The sequence below is a fragment of the Taurulus bubalis genome (genome assembly GCF_910589615.1).
Source record: "Taurulus bubalis genome assembly, chromosome: 10".
Classification (NCBI taxonomy): Eukaryota; Metazoa; Chordata; class Actinopteri; order Perciformes; family Cottidae; genus Taurulus; species Taurulus bubalis.
This window is the reverse complement of record NC_136598.1, coordinates 17,429,833-17,450,566: the sequence shown is the minus strand read 5'-3', so window position 1 is coordinate 17,450,566 and position 20,734 is coordinate 17,429,833. Positions and strand designations below refer to the sequence as shown.

Sequence of the window (20,734 nt, the reverse complement as noted above, 5' to 3'; positions counted from 1 at the left end):
ACTGCAGGTGTTTTTCACACTATATGCCTAACTTGGGTTAAGATTAAAGATGGGCAAATGTTCCTATTAAACATATCAGTAGAAGAGAAAGTGAAGTGAGGTAAGCAAGCAAAAGATTAACGTCAAGCAGGAACGCAGAGGGTGGTGTGAGGCAAACGCTGCTTTGTTAATATGTGTGTAGTAACAACGGCTTATATCAGCAGTCCTAGGTCTTCCATTTTCCGTTTTTAAATGATGAATACAGATTAATGCTAAGTGCTGAGAGTTATTTCCTCTCACTCAGGCGTAGAACGTACATGCTAGTTGGCCGTCGGCTGTGGTCTGCGGTGCCTTCAAATGCAGCACAGACTGCCTTCGTTGTTACTAGTTCTCTGAAGTGGGTTTGTTGTGTCTGGGCCTCGAGATCTTTCAGTGAATCGTGAACAGGATGCTCATCAGATTTAATTTAGTTCGATCTCTGTATGTTTGTCCATGTTTTTGCTAATTTCATTGTTTTGTCCCGAACACTGAAAGCGTTATTTATCCAGCTATGTAAGAGACACATCCAGCATCCCTTGCAGGTGTTTGTCCTGGGGCCATGTTGTGGCAATGTACAATCCTTCCAAAATGCTTTGGCTTTAGTTGCTGATTGGTTCATACAAATTCATGCAAATGATACAAAAGCAACAGCAAAATCTTGCACCCAACACATGCATTGGGGGCCCAGTGCAGTCTGGAAGACAAGACAGTGACACATTTGTGTTTAGCTCTGTACTAGACCACACTGGACATGAAATAAAACAGTGACAATCCTGACTTTTAGCTATAATAGTGTTTGAAGGTTTTCACATCATAATCAGGTAAATCATGCAGGAATCATAGACTTACTTGACATCTTCCCCAATTGTTTGCACAATAACAAATTCCACAAATTCAACTGTGTTTGTTATTGTATTTAATAATATATAATCACATTTATTTGAATGTGTCCAATTTATTATATTCCCCTAAAATGAGGCAACTTTGTATAAAAAAGGGCTTTAAATGCTACACACACTTTCCTGTAGGCGTGAACACCATCAAGTCAGCTATTCAACCTCACAGCTTGTCTTGTAGTCAGATCCAATTTGCTGAGTACAGGCAAAAAAAAAGAATGTGTCACAGTCCAAACATTGCAGGGAGGGCACGGGATGAATGAAATGTATGAGATTATGAGGACTGTTATTACTGAGCCTAACCATGCATGAAAAGACATGTTCTTCCAGTAAATCACCTCCAAATATGTAACCAAATAAAGTTTAATTGGTCTCTCTCATTGGTCTTTCTTCTTCTATCTCGTTTCATTTCTCTTTAAGACCACTCTTGTCAGTTACATTAACACACAACATGTTATTATCATTTAATTGAATTGCCATTGTTTTACTCAACAATAACTCTTACTGCTGCTCTGATGCCTGAAGTGGCATGAGACATGCTCAAAAAATGTTCTGTGTTTTATTTTGTAATTCCTAGCTCTCGTATTAAACAGTGGCCATCATAATGGCACTATGTTGGATACAAAAAAAGGGTTTTTCAAATTGTTACAGGAGTGGTAAAACTCATCTGCTTGAGCGAGTTGTAATAGTCGGCAATCTTGAAAGTGAAGGAACGAATGAATAAACAGTCCCTTGTATCTTTAATCTTGGATAAATACCACTGTTTCTAAAAGTACTGCAACACATTTTTGTCTTCACCTTTCATCAGTCTATCTGTGGTTGTATCCATGGCTCTCTTTCACAAGCCTTTGCAACATAACATCACAGCACATAAGGCAATCTAATGCTTTCCATCAAAGCAGCAACAACTTGAGAACTAGTCACATTAAATTATGTATTTTACAGGACTTTTGTTCTAAACCAGTTGCATAACACAAATCTCTTCTGGATTTGACAGAAAGTTAATGTTCTGCAATCTCAGGGAACCAGATGATGTCACTAACAGTCTGACTCCCACACCTAGATTTAAACACCACTCACACAAAGTTTCTGACACTAGCAATTAAGCTTTCAGTCTCCTGATCTCACACGTGACAATACTGCGTGATTGTGTGATGTGTGTGTGTGTGTGTGTGTGTGTGTGTGTGTATTTGCATCGATGCACGTCTGCCAGGATGTATGTGGGTAAATTCTCACAAATTAAACGTGGATCTCCCACCTCCAGTGCCAGGGTGTGATGTTCTTCATTGCTTTGAGATCTATTTCTGATCCAAGTGCCAATCACACTCTAATCACCCGGCAACCGATGTGCATCAGAGACCAAAAAATATCTCAGTGGAGAAAGTACTGAAGTCACAAGAAAATAACTGATAATGTAGACGAGATATTACACTTCATATTTCTGTCCCAATTAAAAGTGCCACACATGTGCAAATACTTGTATTGCACTTCATCCCTTTTTAATCCAAGTCTCTATTCTGTGTCAACCAAACTATAGTTTTCTTGAGTGACAGTTTGCTTATGATACATTCTCACTCCCACAGGACATTACCTATAACAAGGCAACCCCATTTCCTACATCTGTCATCCCGTCTAACATATCCTGACTTTCATCTACTCAAAATGAATTCTCCTAAGCCCTGACACAAACTAAAGGGACACACATAATACACTCGCGCTCAGCTGTGAAGAACTCCCCTGAGACATGCAATGTTGCTGTTCTTGTTCTTGGTGGCATTCCCAGTTTCTGTCAAATAAAAGGTGTTTTAAACTTTCAAGGGAAGGGATTTGCTGTTCTTTAAGGATATTTCATTATTTGAAAAATAAGTAATTACACCAGTTTCATAAAATCCTCCAAAAATCTTACCTTGTGTCGCAGAGTTTGACATTTTGGGAAATATGATGATGTGCTTTCTTGTGGAAAGATAGATTAGACACCACTCTCATATCTGTCCATTCAATCTAATACTGGCAGCAGCTGGTTATCTTAGGTTAGCATAGCATCTTGAAACAGCCTGGCTCAGATAATCTGCCAATCCACCAACCACATATTAACATGTTATATCTGTCATTTGTTTGTGTCTGTACAAAACAACTAAAAAAAGAAACAAAGAATGAAAATGACAAAATAAATACGGTATTTTACAAGGGGCCATATGCCGGACTATTTCTTGGCTGGTCACAGTAACTCGTGTCTCAGATGGTTGCCTGGAAACTGAAAGCAAATAAGTATGTTTTCCAGAATGCTTTGTTATGTTGGAAAAAGTCTGAAATATTAAGGAAAAGACTATTGAATAAACAGCCGACATGCTGCATAGTAGTTTGTATGCAGCATGCTTCATTTGTATTTTGAGACGGCATGTGGGTCAACCGCTGGATCTAGTAAATAGGGATTGCATTTTTGTGAGGATGATACTTGCCAATTTGGCTTTAGCAAAGATTAACCCAATAATCTACAGAAATATTTGACTTAAAAAAAAGAAACAGTCACCTAAACAACTCCCCTTCTGTATTGCTGTTATTGCTATTATCTATTATTATTATCAGTATTATTGCAGGCCCATTTGCTGTCATACCTTGTTATCTGTTGAATTGTTTATTCATCTGTGTGTGCCAACAGAATGTAAAACATTGCCCATTAGCAGCAAAACTGCTGCCTAACACTGTGAGCATGTGTGCCCTTGTGCGCGTGTGTAGTGGGTTTGTGTGTGCCCATCTTTTTGTCACAATTGTATATGTCTGTTCTGTGTTTGTGTGTGTCTGTGCGTGTATTGGTTGTTGTCCTTGCACCCTCAGAGCATTCCCACCCATGAGAAAAAACCAAAGCCTTTTCCATCTGGCTAAATGTTAGCTCACGGCACGTGTGTGTGTGTGTGTGTGTGTGTGTGTGTGTGTGCGCGCACACATCACTATGCTGCTTATCAAAGCCTGTGCTGCCTCCACTGTTTTGCCACTCTCTCATGACAAATCAGCTTTAAATATTCTCCCTTGTTGCTCAGTCACGCCCACGAAAGCACAGAGGCATGAAAAACACACACACACACACACACACACACACACACACACACACACACACCCTGGAGGTGAACACTGCATGCCGAGGGGTGTCAGCTTTGGTCAGCATCGGCTCTCTCCCCACATTTCTCCTCCTCTCTCTTCTTCACTTCCCCTGTTCTCTCCATCCTGCACCATCTTTTCTACCTCTCCTTCCCTCTCTTTTTTTTGTCAGAAACACTGAGGCTCTAGTATTAAAAAAAACAAAAACAAATGGACACCAAATGTACATTCTCACATTTTCAAGTATTTCACACCTCAGGGACCAAGTCAAACCCTCTCACTCCCTGAGGCGTGACCATCGATTTGACTGAAAATAAATTGAAAATGGTCTAAAAACATAGTCTGTCACCACTGTATCTCTCTTTCTCCTCCTCTGTCTAATATATTACTCTTTTCTTTCAGATGATCATTTTGGTGCAGCCCCACCTTTGCTGCTAAAACCAATTAACTTCCATCACTTTCTTTTATGCACAGAGACTGCATGTTTTTTTGCAGTCAGTGTAAAAGTGTGAGGAATTGGGATTCTGAAGTGGAGCAATGGCATGGAGAAGAAGGAAGAATATAGAAGGGTTAGACTGAAGGGACATTTCAGTTTTTCTCCAGCCTAACTGAAATGATGATGAAGAAGGAGAATACATGCTTAAAGAAAGGCTGTGTATGTGTGTGTGTGCACGCAGTAGGCAGGCCACATAGGCACTCATGTGTGTTACATACATGCAGAGACAGCTGAAGTGTACATATTCATAAATTATAGAGAACAACAGGCCTACACATATATATATATATATATATATATATATATATATATATATATATATATATATATATATATATATATATATATATATATATATATATATATATAATTATAGATGGGAACACACCACAAGCATCATGCCCCTTCAGTTGGACACAAGAGAGCTAAGGCTGATAGAGTTGGTCAGACTAGTGGATCATATGAATATGGATTGCATTTCAATTATGTGGGAAAACCATAAGAAAAAGGTTTAAAAAAGGGAACTGAAAAGTCACTTTTGCTGGATAAAAAAATTGTAGATTATTTCTTCGGTGTTTTGTTTTTACCAAGAAAAATAAATGTTTTATTTATGTTTCTCTTCTGATGGCATCCTCTACTTTGTGGGTGGGAAGTTTTGGTTCCATGTCTGCACCACAGTAGTTTGATACGTGCAATATCTGTGTGAGCGGGCACAAATAACTGTCCCTAATATCACTTTAATTGTAACGGGAAGGGAGGCATTTGTGCTCTTTGAAAAAAGGTTTCAGTTTCACACGCGAAACGGACATCGGCCTCCAGGACAAACGTAGTTTGTGTGACCCCTCCACATCCTCTCCCCCTGTGTGGACTCGCTCAAACTACATCAGTCAGGCCATTGTTTTGCGGGTGGGTGCTTCACATAGACACACTAAATGAGCACTGCAGTCAGAGGCCAAGAAGCCCTGACCGAGCTGCATTACTCGACGCCTTGGGAGTAAGAACGGGTTGGACATTCATGTGTTATACTGGGAAGCGATGTGCTCCAGTCGGTTGCGCAGCACAGAAGTTGATGGCACGTCTTCCAGCAAAGCCTTCAACTGTCAACCCAGAGGCCTGGCTCTCAGAAGAGGTTTCCAATAATATGTAAAAATATGCACAATAGCGGCAGTATCATCATAATTTAGATTTCCTTACATAAAAAAGTGAGGACAATTCTTTAAAAATGTATTTATTCATAACCTTTTTCTGTCCACTTCAAATTATGGAACTTGTGTGTAATATGTTTAAGCTCGGCTTGAAAAATCTGCTTAGAAATATATTGGTTTCCTGGCAATATTAGCATATAAAACTTTCTATTTTGATATTTATATTATGTGATTTTAGTTCACCATCTGCCTCTCATATTGTTCCTATGGTATTCAAAAGAAAAACAATCAGGTAGGGATTTTCATATGAAATACTTATAAGTTATAAAGGACATTGAATCTGTCTGCTGAAGGACAACACAAATAATCTCTTTTCTCTAACACCTTCGGATTAGACAGATACTTTTTCGTTTTTAGGTGATTATGAGAGTTTTACAGTGATCTCATACTTCATAGTACACGTGTTTGTCCACCACTTTAATGTCAAAACTGCTCCAACAAATGGAAATCCGTCAAAGGTTGTAGACCTACCTTCTTGAGAAACTCTAGGATTCAGCCGACCATAATAGCATATTAAGGCTGTCCAAAAACAACTTGTCTCTGAACCAAACCATGTTCACCATGTTCAGAACAGTGAATACAAATTACAGGGTTCCATGATTTCAGAAGTTTAGACTGAGGCACGCTTCTGTGCAATCCTAAAATCAAATATGGAGCTTAATCACAGATCAAATTTATGTTGAAGGGTCTTGTAGTAATTGTCTTCTGTGATCATGACGATATGATAAATGTATGTATCCTTGTTTCTTCTCTCAATTTGTTGTCTTTGTTGATGTTGGAAATGAAGCTAGTGTGATGCGAGACAAATTTCGGACTTGATCTGACAATAAAGTATGATCATCATCATCATCATCATCATCATCGTCAGTAGATATTAGTTATTCCCCCATTTCTCCCCTATTTCTCTCTCTCTCTCTCTCTCTCTCTTTTGGATCTTTTGCCTACAATTCTTATTTTAAGTGTGAGAGTCAGCATGTGACAACGTGCGTGAGAAAGTGTGTGTGCTTTGTGGGTATTTGGGTGAGCATGTACGTCTGTTTGAGGATTTAGAATATTTTGTGTAAGTGCATTTGTGTGTGAGAGTGTGTGTGTTTCTTTGAAGCCGACACAAAGGCATGTTCTGTGACACGGACAGAATGGGTTAGACAAACAGCCACAGACATGACCAAAACACAGCTTTCTGAGCTTACCTTAGTCTCTCAGACTGACCACACAACTCAGGAAGAGGGGGAGCAGAAAGATAAACAGACGGAGACAAAATTGCGGAGAAGGCCAAAAACAAGGTGAAGAAAGGTTCAGAATCAATCCTGGTTGCATTCATGCCAATAGAGCATATTGAATGGGAAATGGAGAAAACATAGATGAAAGGCAGTGAGGTGGGTGAGAGAGAAACAGGGGGAAGTGATTGAGCGGGGTAGAGAAGGGCAGAGAAGAGAAGAGAGAACAAGGGAGTGAAAAGGAAACGGGGAGAGAAAATAAATGCTGGCAAATAACAAAAGAGGGAGTACTGGCAGTGGGAAGACAGAGAGGGAGACACTGCTGCGGCTACTGTACTGTGAAAAGAACAAGGAATGTCCACAAAGCCCCGAGATACCGAAACACATCAAACACTGCATGGGATACGCCAAAGAGCATGACTGAGTTCCACTCATAAATAAGCAAAGATAATAACTTCTTTGTGTGGATATGTGCGTGTTTGTATCTGCGTGTCTCTTGCTTTGCTGTCATGCGGGCCGATTTGGGAAAAAACATCATTATTTATCTTTTATTGTCTATTTCAAAGAGGAAAAGCTAAGAAGAGGCAGCGTTGGGAAGCTGTGACTCACTTAACATTTTCTTTGGTGCTGGGGCTTCTCCGCAGGTCCTTACATCTTTACCAGCAAGTCTCAATGGTCCTTTTGGGCCTTTGATTAGCATTAGCATCCACTTAGCTTTTGTGAGTGCCTCTCAGGCATCTATGACTCAACACCTGTTTTGGGGACAAATTAGCCTAATGGGTATAAAGAAGAGGGATGAACTGCGCTCTGCCAACTAGGGCAGAAAATCTACTAGTTTGAAAGGTTGAAAGGATAACGTCCATTTCTAAGTCATTTTTAAAACTGAAGGATATTACGTGATATAAACAACTTGAGGATATACACAATTACTTAAATGTTGTTATTATTCTGGAGACATGATGTTATTTTGCTGGACCTCAGAGATTACATGCCCCTTTCTCCAAGCACACACCAACAATTGTCACACTGTTCTAACCTGAATTGAAAGACTATACAAATAAGCCACATGCCGTGTTTTCCAAAGTGGTATTTTTATATTTCGTGATGCACCTGGAGCATCTTTAATTAATGTTTTTTTAACTGTGACAATCTCCTACATTTCTTATGTGTTACATTGTAGAATGATAGTGGTCCTCCAGACATCCAATACTCAAACATCAAGCACATTTGGTATTCATACCACCGTATTTGTCGGTGTGTCCTCAAAGCAAAGTAGAAATTTGTGTGAATAGAAATGGGACACGGCTTTCGTCTTGTTTCTACACGCTAATCTCTGTATCGCACTAAGCTAACATCTCTACATTCTCCATGTCTTGTGCCAGTCCACTTAGCATGCCTCCGTCCTCTGCTGTGATGTGCTCTTGTTTAACACTTTGGCTTAGCTCGCTGAATAATGCAGAGGGGACCAACAGCTGAGTCGGCACTGAGGACAGGTCAGTGGAGATGCTGTTGCTGAATGGCTCAAGTAGCAGAAACACACACATACAAAGGCGGTGCACACACAAGCAGATGCACGAGTACTAGGACGCAAAATGATACATATTCATGGTCATATGCATGGTGATGTTGCAACTGAGGAGCACAAAGAGAGAGAGAGAGAGAGAGAGAGAGAGAGAGAGAGAGAGAGAGAGAGAGAGAGAGAGAGAGAGAGAGAGAGAGAGAGAGAGAGAGAGAGAGAGAGAGAGAGAGAGAGAGAGAGAGAGAGAGAGAGAGAGAGAGAGAGCCTAAGGCACATGAAGGTAATGAGAAGCCTATCTGTGCAAAAATGGCATTGAGGCAAAACATGGGGATGAAATGCATTATCGATGCAGATTAAAGCGTGTTTCATAGGCGGCACATTTGCCTTTATAACAGTGCATTATGGCACACCGATTATGTACAATAGACCCTACTTCATATACTCACTTCACATATATTCGTTTGTTAGAACTGTGTCAAGTGCAAGTCAAGTTTAATTTTTTGTTTTATTAATATAAAAATACATATTTAGTATCTGAGGATTTCCTGGACATAACATCTTGCTTAATGTTTTTACCTGTTAACATCTATGCTGGTTCCAGATGTTGACGTATGCATGACAAAATTCATAGTTAAAAATGCATTGTCTTTCAATATAATCATTGTGATGAAATCAAATTGATTTGATGATAACAAGAACATACTACAAGCATACATTTATGATCAAACTCAGATTATCATTTACATCTGATTACTGCATGTGTTCATAATCAGTGTATAGCTAGAATTGTTTAGATATGTTTTTTCTCTATCATTTAAAAGTTCTTATTTAAATGACAACAAAAATAGGCTTCACCGTGTGATTATTTCATATAGAGCAGAAAACATGCAATATCATGATTTATATTGTTAAGATAAGAAATTACCTCATCGTGGAAGGAGATTTTGGCCACATCTCCCAGCCCTGTTCACGAGGATAACACACACAAAAGCAGCAGCTCAGCCACATATACAAACTCTAACTAATGTATAACTCACACGGTCGTGCACACCTTGCCTACATGCACACATGCTCATGTGCCACACAGATAAACTGGGACAGTGTTGCACAAACAGAGCGGTGAAGGAGGCGTCAAAAAAACACGTCTGACAGAAAGCTCCATCTTACTAAATGAGGAGGATGGTAAAGGGAGGAGGACAAGAAGAAATAGAGAAAGAGAAAGGAACGGGGGAGGGGGGAAGGAGTGATAGATAAGACAGAAATCCATGACTGCAAGAAAGAGGGATAGTTAGAGAGCAGGTGGGTGTAGGAAGCCGGCTCAAGTTGTAACGACAGATTGTGAGGAGGGTTTGAGGGAGGGGCCGTACAGAGAGAAGCAGAGGATGAGGGATGAGAGTGGCTCGTCTCTTTGTAACCTCCTAAACTGTGATGGAGTGTATTTACCCACACTTCATCAGCAATATCCTCCCTGTGTGTGTGTGTGTCTGTACAGTATGTGTGGCTTGATGCAGAGTGTTGTGTGCCGTATCTTGCACGTTATCTCTTTGTCCGATGCTGTGCATGTACTAATAAGAACGCGACTCGGCAGACGTTTTGGAATTTTTAGCACTTTTCCTTTTTTAATTTTTTTATATAACTCTGGCTTAAGGTTGGCTTAATGGCTGGGCCTTTTGTTATACTTGTCACATAACAAGAAATGCCAGGGGATTCTACTGATATTTCTGACGTCTGTCATTCAAACTGTTAAATGTCAAGAATAGCATCTCAGACGCAGCATGAATTTTATAATTGTTGAGCTTCAACACGAACGTGTAAGTCTGTGCGTCTGTTTCTACATTAATGGCCTGTGCGTGTGTGTGTGTGTGTGTGTGTGTGTGCGTGTGTGTGTGTGTGTGTGTGTGTGTGTGTGTGTGTGTGTGTGGGATTATAGGGCTTGTTAGAGTAGCAGTTGGCTCCTGCTGACAGATACTGCAGTCTGAACAGCAGGGCTGACGAGGCCAATCAATTAGCTCTGCACGCACGCACGCACGCACGCACACATACACACACACACACACACACACACACACACACACACACACACACACACACACACACGTCGATATTCACTTAATATGTTCACAGAAGAAAACACACATTGAAGGCCATATACACTAAAAACAGTCCCAATATAATAAACATCTAATCTAATAACTACACACAAATTGTGTTTCCTTTATATTTCCCTTACTTTATGTTTGAAACTGGCTGTTGCTGAACTGTGTGTGTGTGTGTGTGTGTGTGTGTGTGTGTGTGTGTGTGTGTGTGTGTGTGTGTGTGTGTGTGTGTGTGTGTTAGCAAAGCCCCAGCTGGGCTAGCACAAATTTATCAAATATCAGCCTTGATTCCTCTGATGCTGCTTGGACACTGTTTGCAAGATGTATGTTTGTGTGTGTTTGCTCTGAGCGTTGTGTGTGATGCTGAGCAGATGCTGATGTTTTGACAGCCATCCTGCTCGCAGTCTGTCTGTCTCACATCAGTTCTGTGTGTGTGTGTGTGTGTGTGTGTGTGTGTGTGTGTGGTCAGAGCACAAGGTTAATCAGTGGTCTGACTGTCAGTGTGTATCTGACCTTCTATCCACCACTGGGATCACTTATCCTGCTGCAGGCTCCACAGTAGCACACTGCTGCACATTTCTTTCCCCTTCTCCTTTTTATATTCTTCCTTTCTTCTGATCCTTTTTCTGCCTGTTAACTTTTGCATCAGCCTCTCTCACATTCTTCCCCCTCTTATATCCCTCTAACAATGCCTTCTCCCTTTTTGTCTGTGCTCCTATCCGTGTCCCCTTTTCCTCCCCCCCTCTCTTGCAGTATTTGTATTCTCTACTCCTCTCTCTGCTCTTCCTCACATTCTGCTGCTCAGATACCAAATTCAGAGAGTACAAATTATGAAATGAGAACAGGAGAGGGGAAGCTATTGAAGACAAGAAGAGACAGAAGGAGAGGGAGAAAGACAGCGGGAGAAATGCTGAGATACACAAATGGAGAATCAGAGAGAGTGAGGGAAATATGGGGAGAAACGCTGACAGTTGGAGAGGGGAAGATAAAAGTGTTTGACAGAGGAGAGGAAAAAAATATATAATTTTTCATTTGTGTCAGAGCCCCATTGTCAGAGTAACAAAGACATAGCTCTCACAGTGCACGAGAGGATTTCTCTTTCTCTCCCTCTCACACACACACACACACACACACACACACACACACACACACACACACACACACGCCTTCTTCTCTGCACATATATACAAAACACACAACATGAATACACAGTGTTTATCTCTTTCCTTCAGCAGGGACACATCTCCTGGGGTGAGAGCGGTTCCTGCTCTCATCTTCCTGCATTGTCACTTCTGACATTTGTCATGTTCTCGCCCTCACTTAGCCCTGGTGGCAGAAACCCACTGGTGTCACGCCATTTTTTTCCAGGATCTGTATCTTGTACTCTAAAAAGTTTCACTTGAAGCACTTGATCCCTAGGTGTGTTTTTCTTGAGAAAACATCCTAAACTATACAATACACCTCATGTGCTATTTCACAGAGATTATATACTGAACCCTAACACCACTTCTGAACCCGTGCACCGCTTCTGTCGTTTAGTTCGTTAATTTTAATACCTATTCTATTTCACTGTATATACTTTGCATTTTTGCATTTTCTTTATTATTTAAATGTCTTAAATGTAATATGTTTACTATGTAACGGGCTTGCTGCTGCTACTACAAACAATTTTTCTCACATTTGAAAGGCTGAAGCCTGCAAATGTCGGTCATTTTTGCTTTAATGACACACAATTAATACATTTTGAAAGTTTTCACTCAAGCAATTGACAAATCATTTCAGCACTATTTTAACTCCAATTCTTTGACGCAGTTACCTGCTTAGTTCTTTTACTTAGTGATAGTGGGTCAAACAAACAAGCATGTGTAGTCCGTATTGGTTGGGAAATGGCTACATTACACTGTCTGCCATTCTGATTTTTACAAATCAGGAAATGAATAACTTGCCTTTTGATGGTGCATTAAACTGTACATAAATGCTTTGATTTGATGTACAAGTTCTACCTGCAGCTTGATAAAAGATCAGCTGGCTTTCTGTTATTATCCAACTGAAAATCCAAATAAGTGCCAAATAGCTGCACTAGAGATCCAGTTAATTTCCCCCACAATCCCCTCAGAGAGCCTGTTTCCATGCAACACCTTGCCCGAGGGGATATCAATGTAATTAACCCACCAGCTGCATACAGTGGCATTGTTGCAAAGCAGAGTTACCCCTGTAAATATGAAGTATTTGAGATATTTTACTAGAAGTATTTCTGACAGCTTGTGTTGGCCCAACACTTTACTGACACTTAATGTTGCTATTGCTTTTAATTTGTCACTGGAATGCATGTTTGAGATTTGATATAGGAGTCATTTGCAAGGTGTATGTGTTATGTCTTTAATCAATATCACTCACAGTTGGAGAGAAAGTATCTTATACAGCTGATTATAAGTTGAATTATGTTTTATTTTAAGTAATTTTTATATTACTTTGCTCAATGTCCCATTTAAACTTTGTAAGTAAAGTGCCAGGTGGAGAGTATTTTGTGTTAACTCAGACATCTGCTGCACAGCATCTACACCATCATCCATCCCTGGGGTGCCACGGTGAGGAAATGTTCCCACCGGTTAATAAAATCGTGATAACAACAGTGTTACAATTACACCAGACATATTGAAATGTTTGCAGAGCGTGATGCTTACAGTACTCTCCTCTTTCACATTAGATCTTTACATATTCCACTTACTCAAGTAGCCGATGGTTGAGTGCACCTATAGCCTACTTGTGAAGCTAATAAAATAATAACGTAGTATGTAGTCTGAACCAAGATGGTAAACTATTTATTGCTCCCACATTGTCAACGATGGAGCATTACAGCTTCACTATAGCCCTAGAAGAAGCCCTTGATAATGTATACACACTGCCTCATTGCTTGCGAGAGGGAACTTCATTGAGCATTTTCAAACCTTGAACAAAACTAATGCTTAGCATCAGAAATATTGCCAAATAAGCGCTTTTGTTTTTCCTAATCCTCCTTACATTATGTGATAAGTGAAGGGAAGAAGCTCAGGGAGAAGCTCACTATCCATCTAATCTACATTCTCTTAAAATCTGCCTACTCTTTTCCACTTCTCTTATTATCCTTCATTCCTATTCATCAGTGTGTCTCTCACTTTTGGCAGGTGCCTCCCACCTCCCTGTGTTCACAAACTCTCTCTCTCTCTTTCCGAACTTTTCTCTCCCTCAACGCTCTTTTTTTTCACGTTCACTGCTTATTCAGCTCTCTCGCTCACACTCTTCTTTCTCCATTGTTCCATGCAGTCTCTATCACTCTTTTCACACCTCTACTCTGTCTCTTTTCATATCCATCACACTCACTCACTTTGCCTCATTTTATTCCTCTTTCTTCTCCCCCTCCCTGCCTCTTTCTTTCACCTGCATGTCAGCTGTTTTTTGTACATTGGCAGCATCCGCCACCTCTCTCCTCTCCGCCTTCGGTTCTAGCTCTTCGTTTTACCCTGATCAACCTCTCATGTCCACTCAATTAAAATGTTCCACATGTTTATTCTCTCACTTTTTTGGTTTGTTCTGTTCATTAACTTCCTCTCTCTTCCTCGTTTCCATCTTTGACATCTTTATTCTCTTCTTGTTCTTCATTTCATCTTCTCTTCTTTTTCATCCACTGGTTTGATCAACTTTCTCTCTTAATTGCTTCCTGGATCTCTCTTGTCCTGTAGCTCTTTTCATGCACCCTCCACCTCCTTCTTTCTCTCTGTCTCATTTTCCTGCTCTTCTGTTATTCACTGTCAGATGGCTCAGTTACAAGTCTGACTACACTCTCCAATGACTAAACATCTGTCTCCCTCTCCCTCTTTCTTTCCTGCTCTCTAATTCCTCTCAACCGTGTCCCCAACTCGGCTCAATTTCAGAAGAGCTTTATTGGCTCGTAAATTGAGTTAGAGTAACAGAAAGAGTTGAGTAGATACACAATGAGCACAAAGTAAGCAAACCCACTCAGTTACATCAGTGATATCCAGCTTATAAGAAATAGTTTGACGTTTTGGGAAATTAACTTATTTTCTTCAATGCCAAGAGTTAGATGAGAAGATCCACTCTCACCTCATTTTGAAGAGTGGTTTCAATATTCTCATATACTTCTTAGCACAAAAAAGTGTAAATGTGAAACTACTGCTTTAAGTTTGCTAAGACCAGCTCAAATAAGCCACCATGAGCTGCTAGGGTGGCTAACCAGAGGTGCGTGATTGCAGTAAGACGGGGGGGGGGGGGGTTAGGAAAGTTCGTTCTGAGCATATGTTGCATGGACAAGTACCCGTACGCGTATATGACATTAAGAAACAGAAGGAATACATAAAGTACAGAGCAAAACTTAAAAAGCCGCAAAAAAAGTGCATTACTTGCACAGAGCACACTCACCGGGTTTGCAATACACTAATGATAAAGTTAATTCAACATAATCACTGTACCAGTTTAATAAAAGGTTGTGCACCATATTTTTGACCGTATCAAAGATTATTTCTTCATCCCCTGATATACTGTATTACTTTTACACAGTCCAAGCCTATAGCTACTACACCATATTGTGTTACTTCTCTAGGATGTTGTAGTTTTCCTAATAAATTATTACACTCAGCTGAAGCACAAAACCTTTCGGAGCATCGTCCTCTTTCACAGTCCACATATCAGGTTATTTTATCCACAACTTCTCATTATGATTGTCATATTTCTAATAGGAGATAACAAGTGATGATGGCTGTTACCTGAACTCACATCATCAGTGTGAAATAATTGTGTGTTTCTGTATTATGATAGTGTGTGTATTTGGTTAATCGTGAGGAATTCATTGTTCTTTTAAAGAATCACATTTGTGTCATGAGGTGAAAAAGCTTAATTATGTTTCCACATCAGTGAGTGGGCATGACTGTAGCCTGACCCTCCCAATCTGAGGAGCAAGACATGTCTGTGGCCTTCATCTGTAGCAAAGGCACTGCATGTTGGTATAGCTGGCGGTGCCTTCTTTTTCTTTCTTTCTTCATGATTTAAGTTTTGATCAGATACAGAGATCAGATAATCTGCTGATGTTTGGCACTGTACTCTGTCCGCTCTCCCTCTCCAGAAATGCCTTATCTACCCCTAGCCCCTTCCACTCCTCTATCAGTCCGGCTTTCTTCCGTTTCCTCCTTTATACTCTGTCAATTTGGCTTGCCGTTGGTCTTACTATCTCTCCTTTGAAGCTGACGGGGCAGAAAAGTGGAGGGACAGGTCTTTCAACTTGGCATATCTCTCTCTTAACACACCTTTCCCCTCTCCTCCTATTCGGTGCCCTCTAACTCTTCTAAGCTCCCTTCTAAACTTCCATGTCTTTCCTGCTGCCCTCTCCTCCTAAAACGTCATGGCAACTTAAAATCAGCTGCTGCATAGTGATGAAAGTGAGGCAACAAAGTGGATAAACATAATTTGTGTCTATTAATTAACTTACAGATCTTTAAAATATGCATGTATGCATGCATGGCATCCCTTCTAACAACTCCCACGGTCTTTCCAGTTGTCGTACAAAGAAAACCATAAAAACATCCCCGTGCCATAAAACACATCCACGTTCCAGGTGCTCCCATATAAGCAGGAAATATCACATTCTCCACAGCAGGGGATGCATAAGGCATAAGGCACATAAACCTTTCACACCACAGTTTCCATTACAGAGCATACACCTAGCTCCACTCAATTTCCAAGGCATCGTTTCAGTCTTTGCTTCTCTGTCCAAGTGGTCACCACCCTATTTCCTTTCCTCCTCCCTACAGGGGAGGAAAAGACTGTCTGCCAAATGTTTAGGGGTGGAACAACTTTAGCTCATGCAATTTCTCACATGAAAAGTGTGTGTATGTGTGTGCGATGACAAGTCTTTATTGGGGGGGGGGATTCCCTTGAAAGGGAGATCCTGTAATTGTGTTAATGTGTCGGTCTGGGTGGGCGGGTGGGGAGTACTTCCATGTCGGTTTCTTCAGAGTGACTCATGGATTCCAATAACCTCAGTGACACTCCGCCCTTGTGAAGCAGATTATGAACCCTTTTGCCTCATTTCCTAAATCAATCAAGATGTTGCAGGAGGCACTGACCAGGTTGAGGGCCCTCTATTCATACCACGGTAAATCTATATATTCCTGCAACTCATGGCACAGAGTAAGAATACAGTTTTAGACTCTAGATTTCTTAAAATGATACAAATTGGCTTAGTTTGAGATCAGTTGAATAAATCAAATAAATCAACTTTAACCCTGCACTGAATGCCATTCCCTTTAGGTAACAAAACACCTTTTAGCTCCTCCTCCCTCTACCTTTTTTTGGTCATTCCAACACATGACAATGTGTTATGATATGTACAGTATGTTCACAATCAAATACGTGCAGGAGTGAGTATGACGTATCAATCTGGGGCGGGACCTCCTTTCAGAATGATAAGTGAATTGACAGCATGATGTGAGTGTAAGGTAAGATAGATGTCACTATTTTGCATCGCATGACTTGATAATAAAAACATGTACATACTTGTGTATGAACTTCTTAAGAAGTGTATATTTCTATAAACATAGAAGCTGAATCGAACAGTAGGATCATACTTTCTGATAGAGGACAGTGAGTTTAAGGGAAGTGAAAGTGAGGAAAAATGAATCTTAGAATCAGGTTTGAGATGCAGAAGAATACTGGTACTGTATGACATCATGTCCCTACTCTATCACGTCAAGAAGTTATTCTATGAAGATAGCCTTAACTTTATTGTAAAGCATTCAAATCTATATGCTATACAGTTGGATGCCAACAAGCCACTTAACCTCACTGCCAATGAACTCAGCATAAGAACAAACATGCTTTTATGAGCACAGCCACTCATACGGTATGTTATTTGTCTGCAATTGCATGTGTGCATATTACTATATAACTTGTTGCTTTTTTAAATCTGTGCCTGCTCCCGTTTTTTACAGCGTGAATGACAATCTTTTATGTGTATCCTCAATGGATGTTCAATCTGTTGGTGTACGAAGGTTGAATACAAGTATTATCCTTGTGCAGGTAGCTTTGTGTTGTGGAAGCGTGCTGGCGTGCGTGTCTGTGACAGTGTTTGCCGCATTATATTTGCTCATGGACCAACAGGGTGAAAAAGCTTTTGATTAAAAAGACCTGAAACAGATGCGGAAAGATGTGAAGATAAAGAGAGACATGAGAAAGGGGGAGATTGAAAGAGGAGGGTCTGGAGAGATGGAGTGATATGTAGCGAGGCAGAGACTGATAAGGCAGCACTGAGAGAGGAAGGTAACAGATAAGAGGAGACCTATTGGAGGGAAGAAGAAGAGGAATCAGAAAGATGCCAGGAGCCTTTATACAATATGTTGTGACTCTGTCCCTGAGTGGGAGTTCTACTCTCTGTTTAGTGGCCATAATGACTGCATGATACACACACCGTATGCTTGCAGGGCGTGTTTCTTCAGAAAGTTAACCATGCCACTGACTAAAAGCATGCTCGTTCTCTACACTTCTCCGCAGCCCACTGGTCTTTAGGATGGGTTAAATGCAGAGACCAAATGCCATGTATGTATGTACAATATGTAATATGACGAACATATACGAATAAAGTTTTTTTTTTTACAAGCAACATCTCAATTATTTCATACTTTTAAGTGAAGCTATGCTTGCTGCTTGCGAAAAGAACGAGCAAAACACTGAACAAACACAGGAGGAAAAACCTAGAGGGGGAATTCCTCGAAGTAAGCTCAGACATTGTGTCATAAAACACACACACACACACACACACACACACACACACACACACGCGCAAAAGTAAACACAGGGACACATTCAGAGTGCCCGAACACAATGATTGGGTTTGTAAGGGCAAGTGTAGACAGCAAAGTGAAATGTCCATCAGTGAGTTTTTGCTTTCTTTCAATTTCATTTTTATACAAATTCATCAAGCTTAAGTATGTGTTTGAAATACAATAAACCATATGAATGGCCTATTGTGAAGCACTCCTGCCCCAAAACAAAGAAGTGCTCAACTTTTCTCCTTAAAAGGTACTAAATTCTAAATTCAGTTCATTAATATAGCATCAAACAACCATTTGCTTTGTAAAGATATAGTGGAATACTATTGTCATGAGCAGATACTGAAGTCAATTGAGCACTTTTAAAGGAGAAGATGAGGCAACATATAATTTTTTATCAGAATTTGATAATATATAGAAAATGAACAAGAACAATCTGCATAAAACAAGCGTCAATAGGAACAACTAATAATTAAGTGTGCATTTGAATAGTCTTAGACTCTTTTCTAGTACCATAAAATAATATCAACTACAGAGGGCACGTTCTGAGATGCAGATCTTATTAAATCTTGTTGGAACAAGTAATAAAAACTCCCATTTCTAAAGTAGCGTAAAAGTATGTTGGAGCACTGCCTTCTTTTGATCTTTTCTGCTTCTTACTTTTTCCATGAGAGAGCAGAGGATTTTTATCCTGCTGGTATTTTGAACCTTGACCGAATAGAGTTAGTGCAGCTGTCATGCCAACAGTATCAACTTTTATTTGGTAACAAGCCGTTTCTTTGTCATCACGCGCTGCTATTCCATCCTGTCTGTCTGCTCTGTCTCACAGTACTGCTGCGGCACACCTGTCACTCTGTTGCGGTGTCTATGATGCCAAAAAGACCCGGCAACTCTTTTCTAACGGGTTGCAATCCATCACTCAAACATCTGTGGGTATTGACTTATCAAAGTGTGTTTGGTCTCTAGGTTAAATAGGCATGGCAGTCAGATAAATGCAATGAGAAAAAAAAAGATCTGAACTTCAGAGAGTTTCAGAGGTATTTGATAGGGAGCTTTAATGTGTGGACACTCAGACTTAAAGTCATGTGTCAAAGTGTGTGTGTGTGTGTGTGTGTGTGTGTGTGTGTGTGTGTGTGTGTGTGTGTGTGATCAAGAGCACTGTAGCACCATGACTTTATCCTCAGGCCCAAGTGCAAAGTAAGCATGGCGCACCTGCATGAAGTTAGATAGGAAAGAGGCTAAATAAATCTGAAGACTGCAGCTTCAGTGCAGGAGGGATGCACTGCAGAAATTATGTAATGTACTCTAGACGAGCACACACTGTTGTCTGGGACGTGCATGCTCCTTATTTAAGTCTACAAATTAGGAGCAGCTTGTCAGCCAACAGACAACAGGCTTTCTCCTCTTGTTTTGCAGCCTCTGCACATCATTTAACTTTATACTCACTCAACAGAGTCAGCAAGTAATTCACTACAACAAGCCATGTCAGTCAACAGCAACACTTACAAACAACTGATCTCTATTTTAAGTAACACTGACGTCAGCACAAGTCATTCAGTCATTGCAAGAAAACGTGTTTCCTATTGGTCATATAAATAGCTCAATATAAAACAGCTTTTTCAGCTGAAAAAATATTCGGATCCAAAGGTGCATCAATAAAAAAAGCCACTTCCTGAGCTAAACTTTATTTTTTAAAAAAGCAAAGGCTACAATAACAAAAGATAAAGAACATTAATTACAGGCTAATTAAGTAGACTTTTACAAGAGCGTCACTATAACCGAGCTTTGCAGAGACACAGTTTCAGCAGTAAAAACAACGAAAAGGAATGCTATAATAAAGACTCACCGTCTCTCCTGATGTTGCCCCTCATTACTTTGGCGGTGGAGACCTCAGCCGTTGATAAAGTCCCCAACAATACAACTATCCACATCTGGAAAATCACCGATGATATCATGGTGAGTAATAAGAAACTCGTAGAAACGTTAAAGAACTCGTCCTCTTCCCCTTTCAGTGGCTTAAATGGAATGTGATTCACTTGAAATGTCCCGCGACCAAGAACGAGCAAACTAACTTTCCATTCGGCCACTTCAACAAGCTTTTATAAGATGTCCTCTCCCACAATACGAGCGCCACTTGTTGACTTCTATGTCTGACGCCTGGCGCACACGACGTGCCGTCTTGTGCCAAAATGCCCCAAAATGCCAAGTATTTGTCCTCGTCTGAAAGTTACGCGCATGCAGCCACCGAGTTCAAAACTCCGAAACAATTAAGTGCAGGTGGAGGGTAACGTTGGAATAGCTCGTTCACGGTCAGACACGAGCTTGCAGGCGCCGGACGTCTTATCACCGCGAAGCAAATAAATTATGCGCAGTC

The 20,734-nt window shown here is 40.4% G+C and overlaps 1 protein-coding gene across 1 annotated transcript in view; it reads right to left on the bottom strand.

The window, feature by feature from the left end:
* Nucleotides 1–20,330, bottom strand: part of pdgfd (platelet derived growth factor d) — a 43,963-nt gene extending 23,633 nt beyond the window's left edge. The window contains exon 1 of the mRNA XM_079224618.1: nucleotides 20,207–20,330. Coding sequence (XP_079080744.1) covers nucleotides 20,207–20,315 — 109 coding nt within the window. The 5' untranslated portion in view covers nucleotides 20,316–20,330. The remainder of the gene's footprint in view (nucleotides 1–20,206) is intronic.
* Between the last annotated feature and the right edge of the window lie 404 nt (nucleotides 20,331–20,734).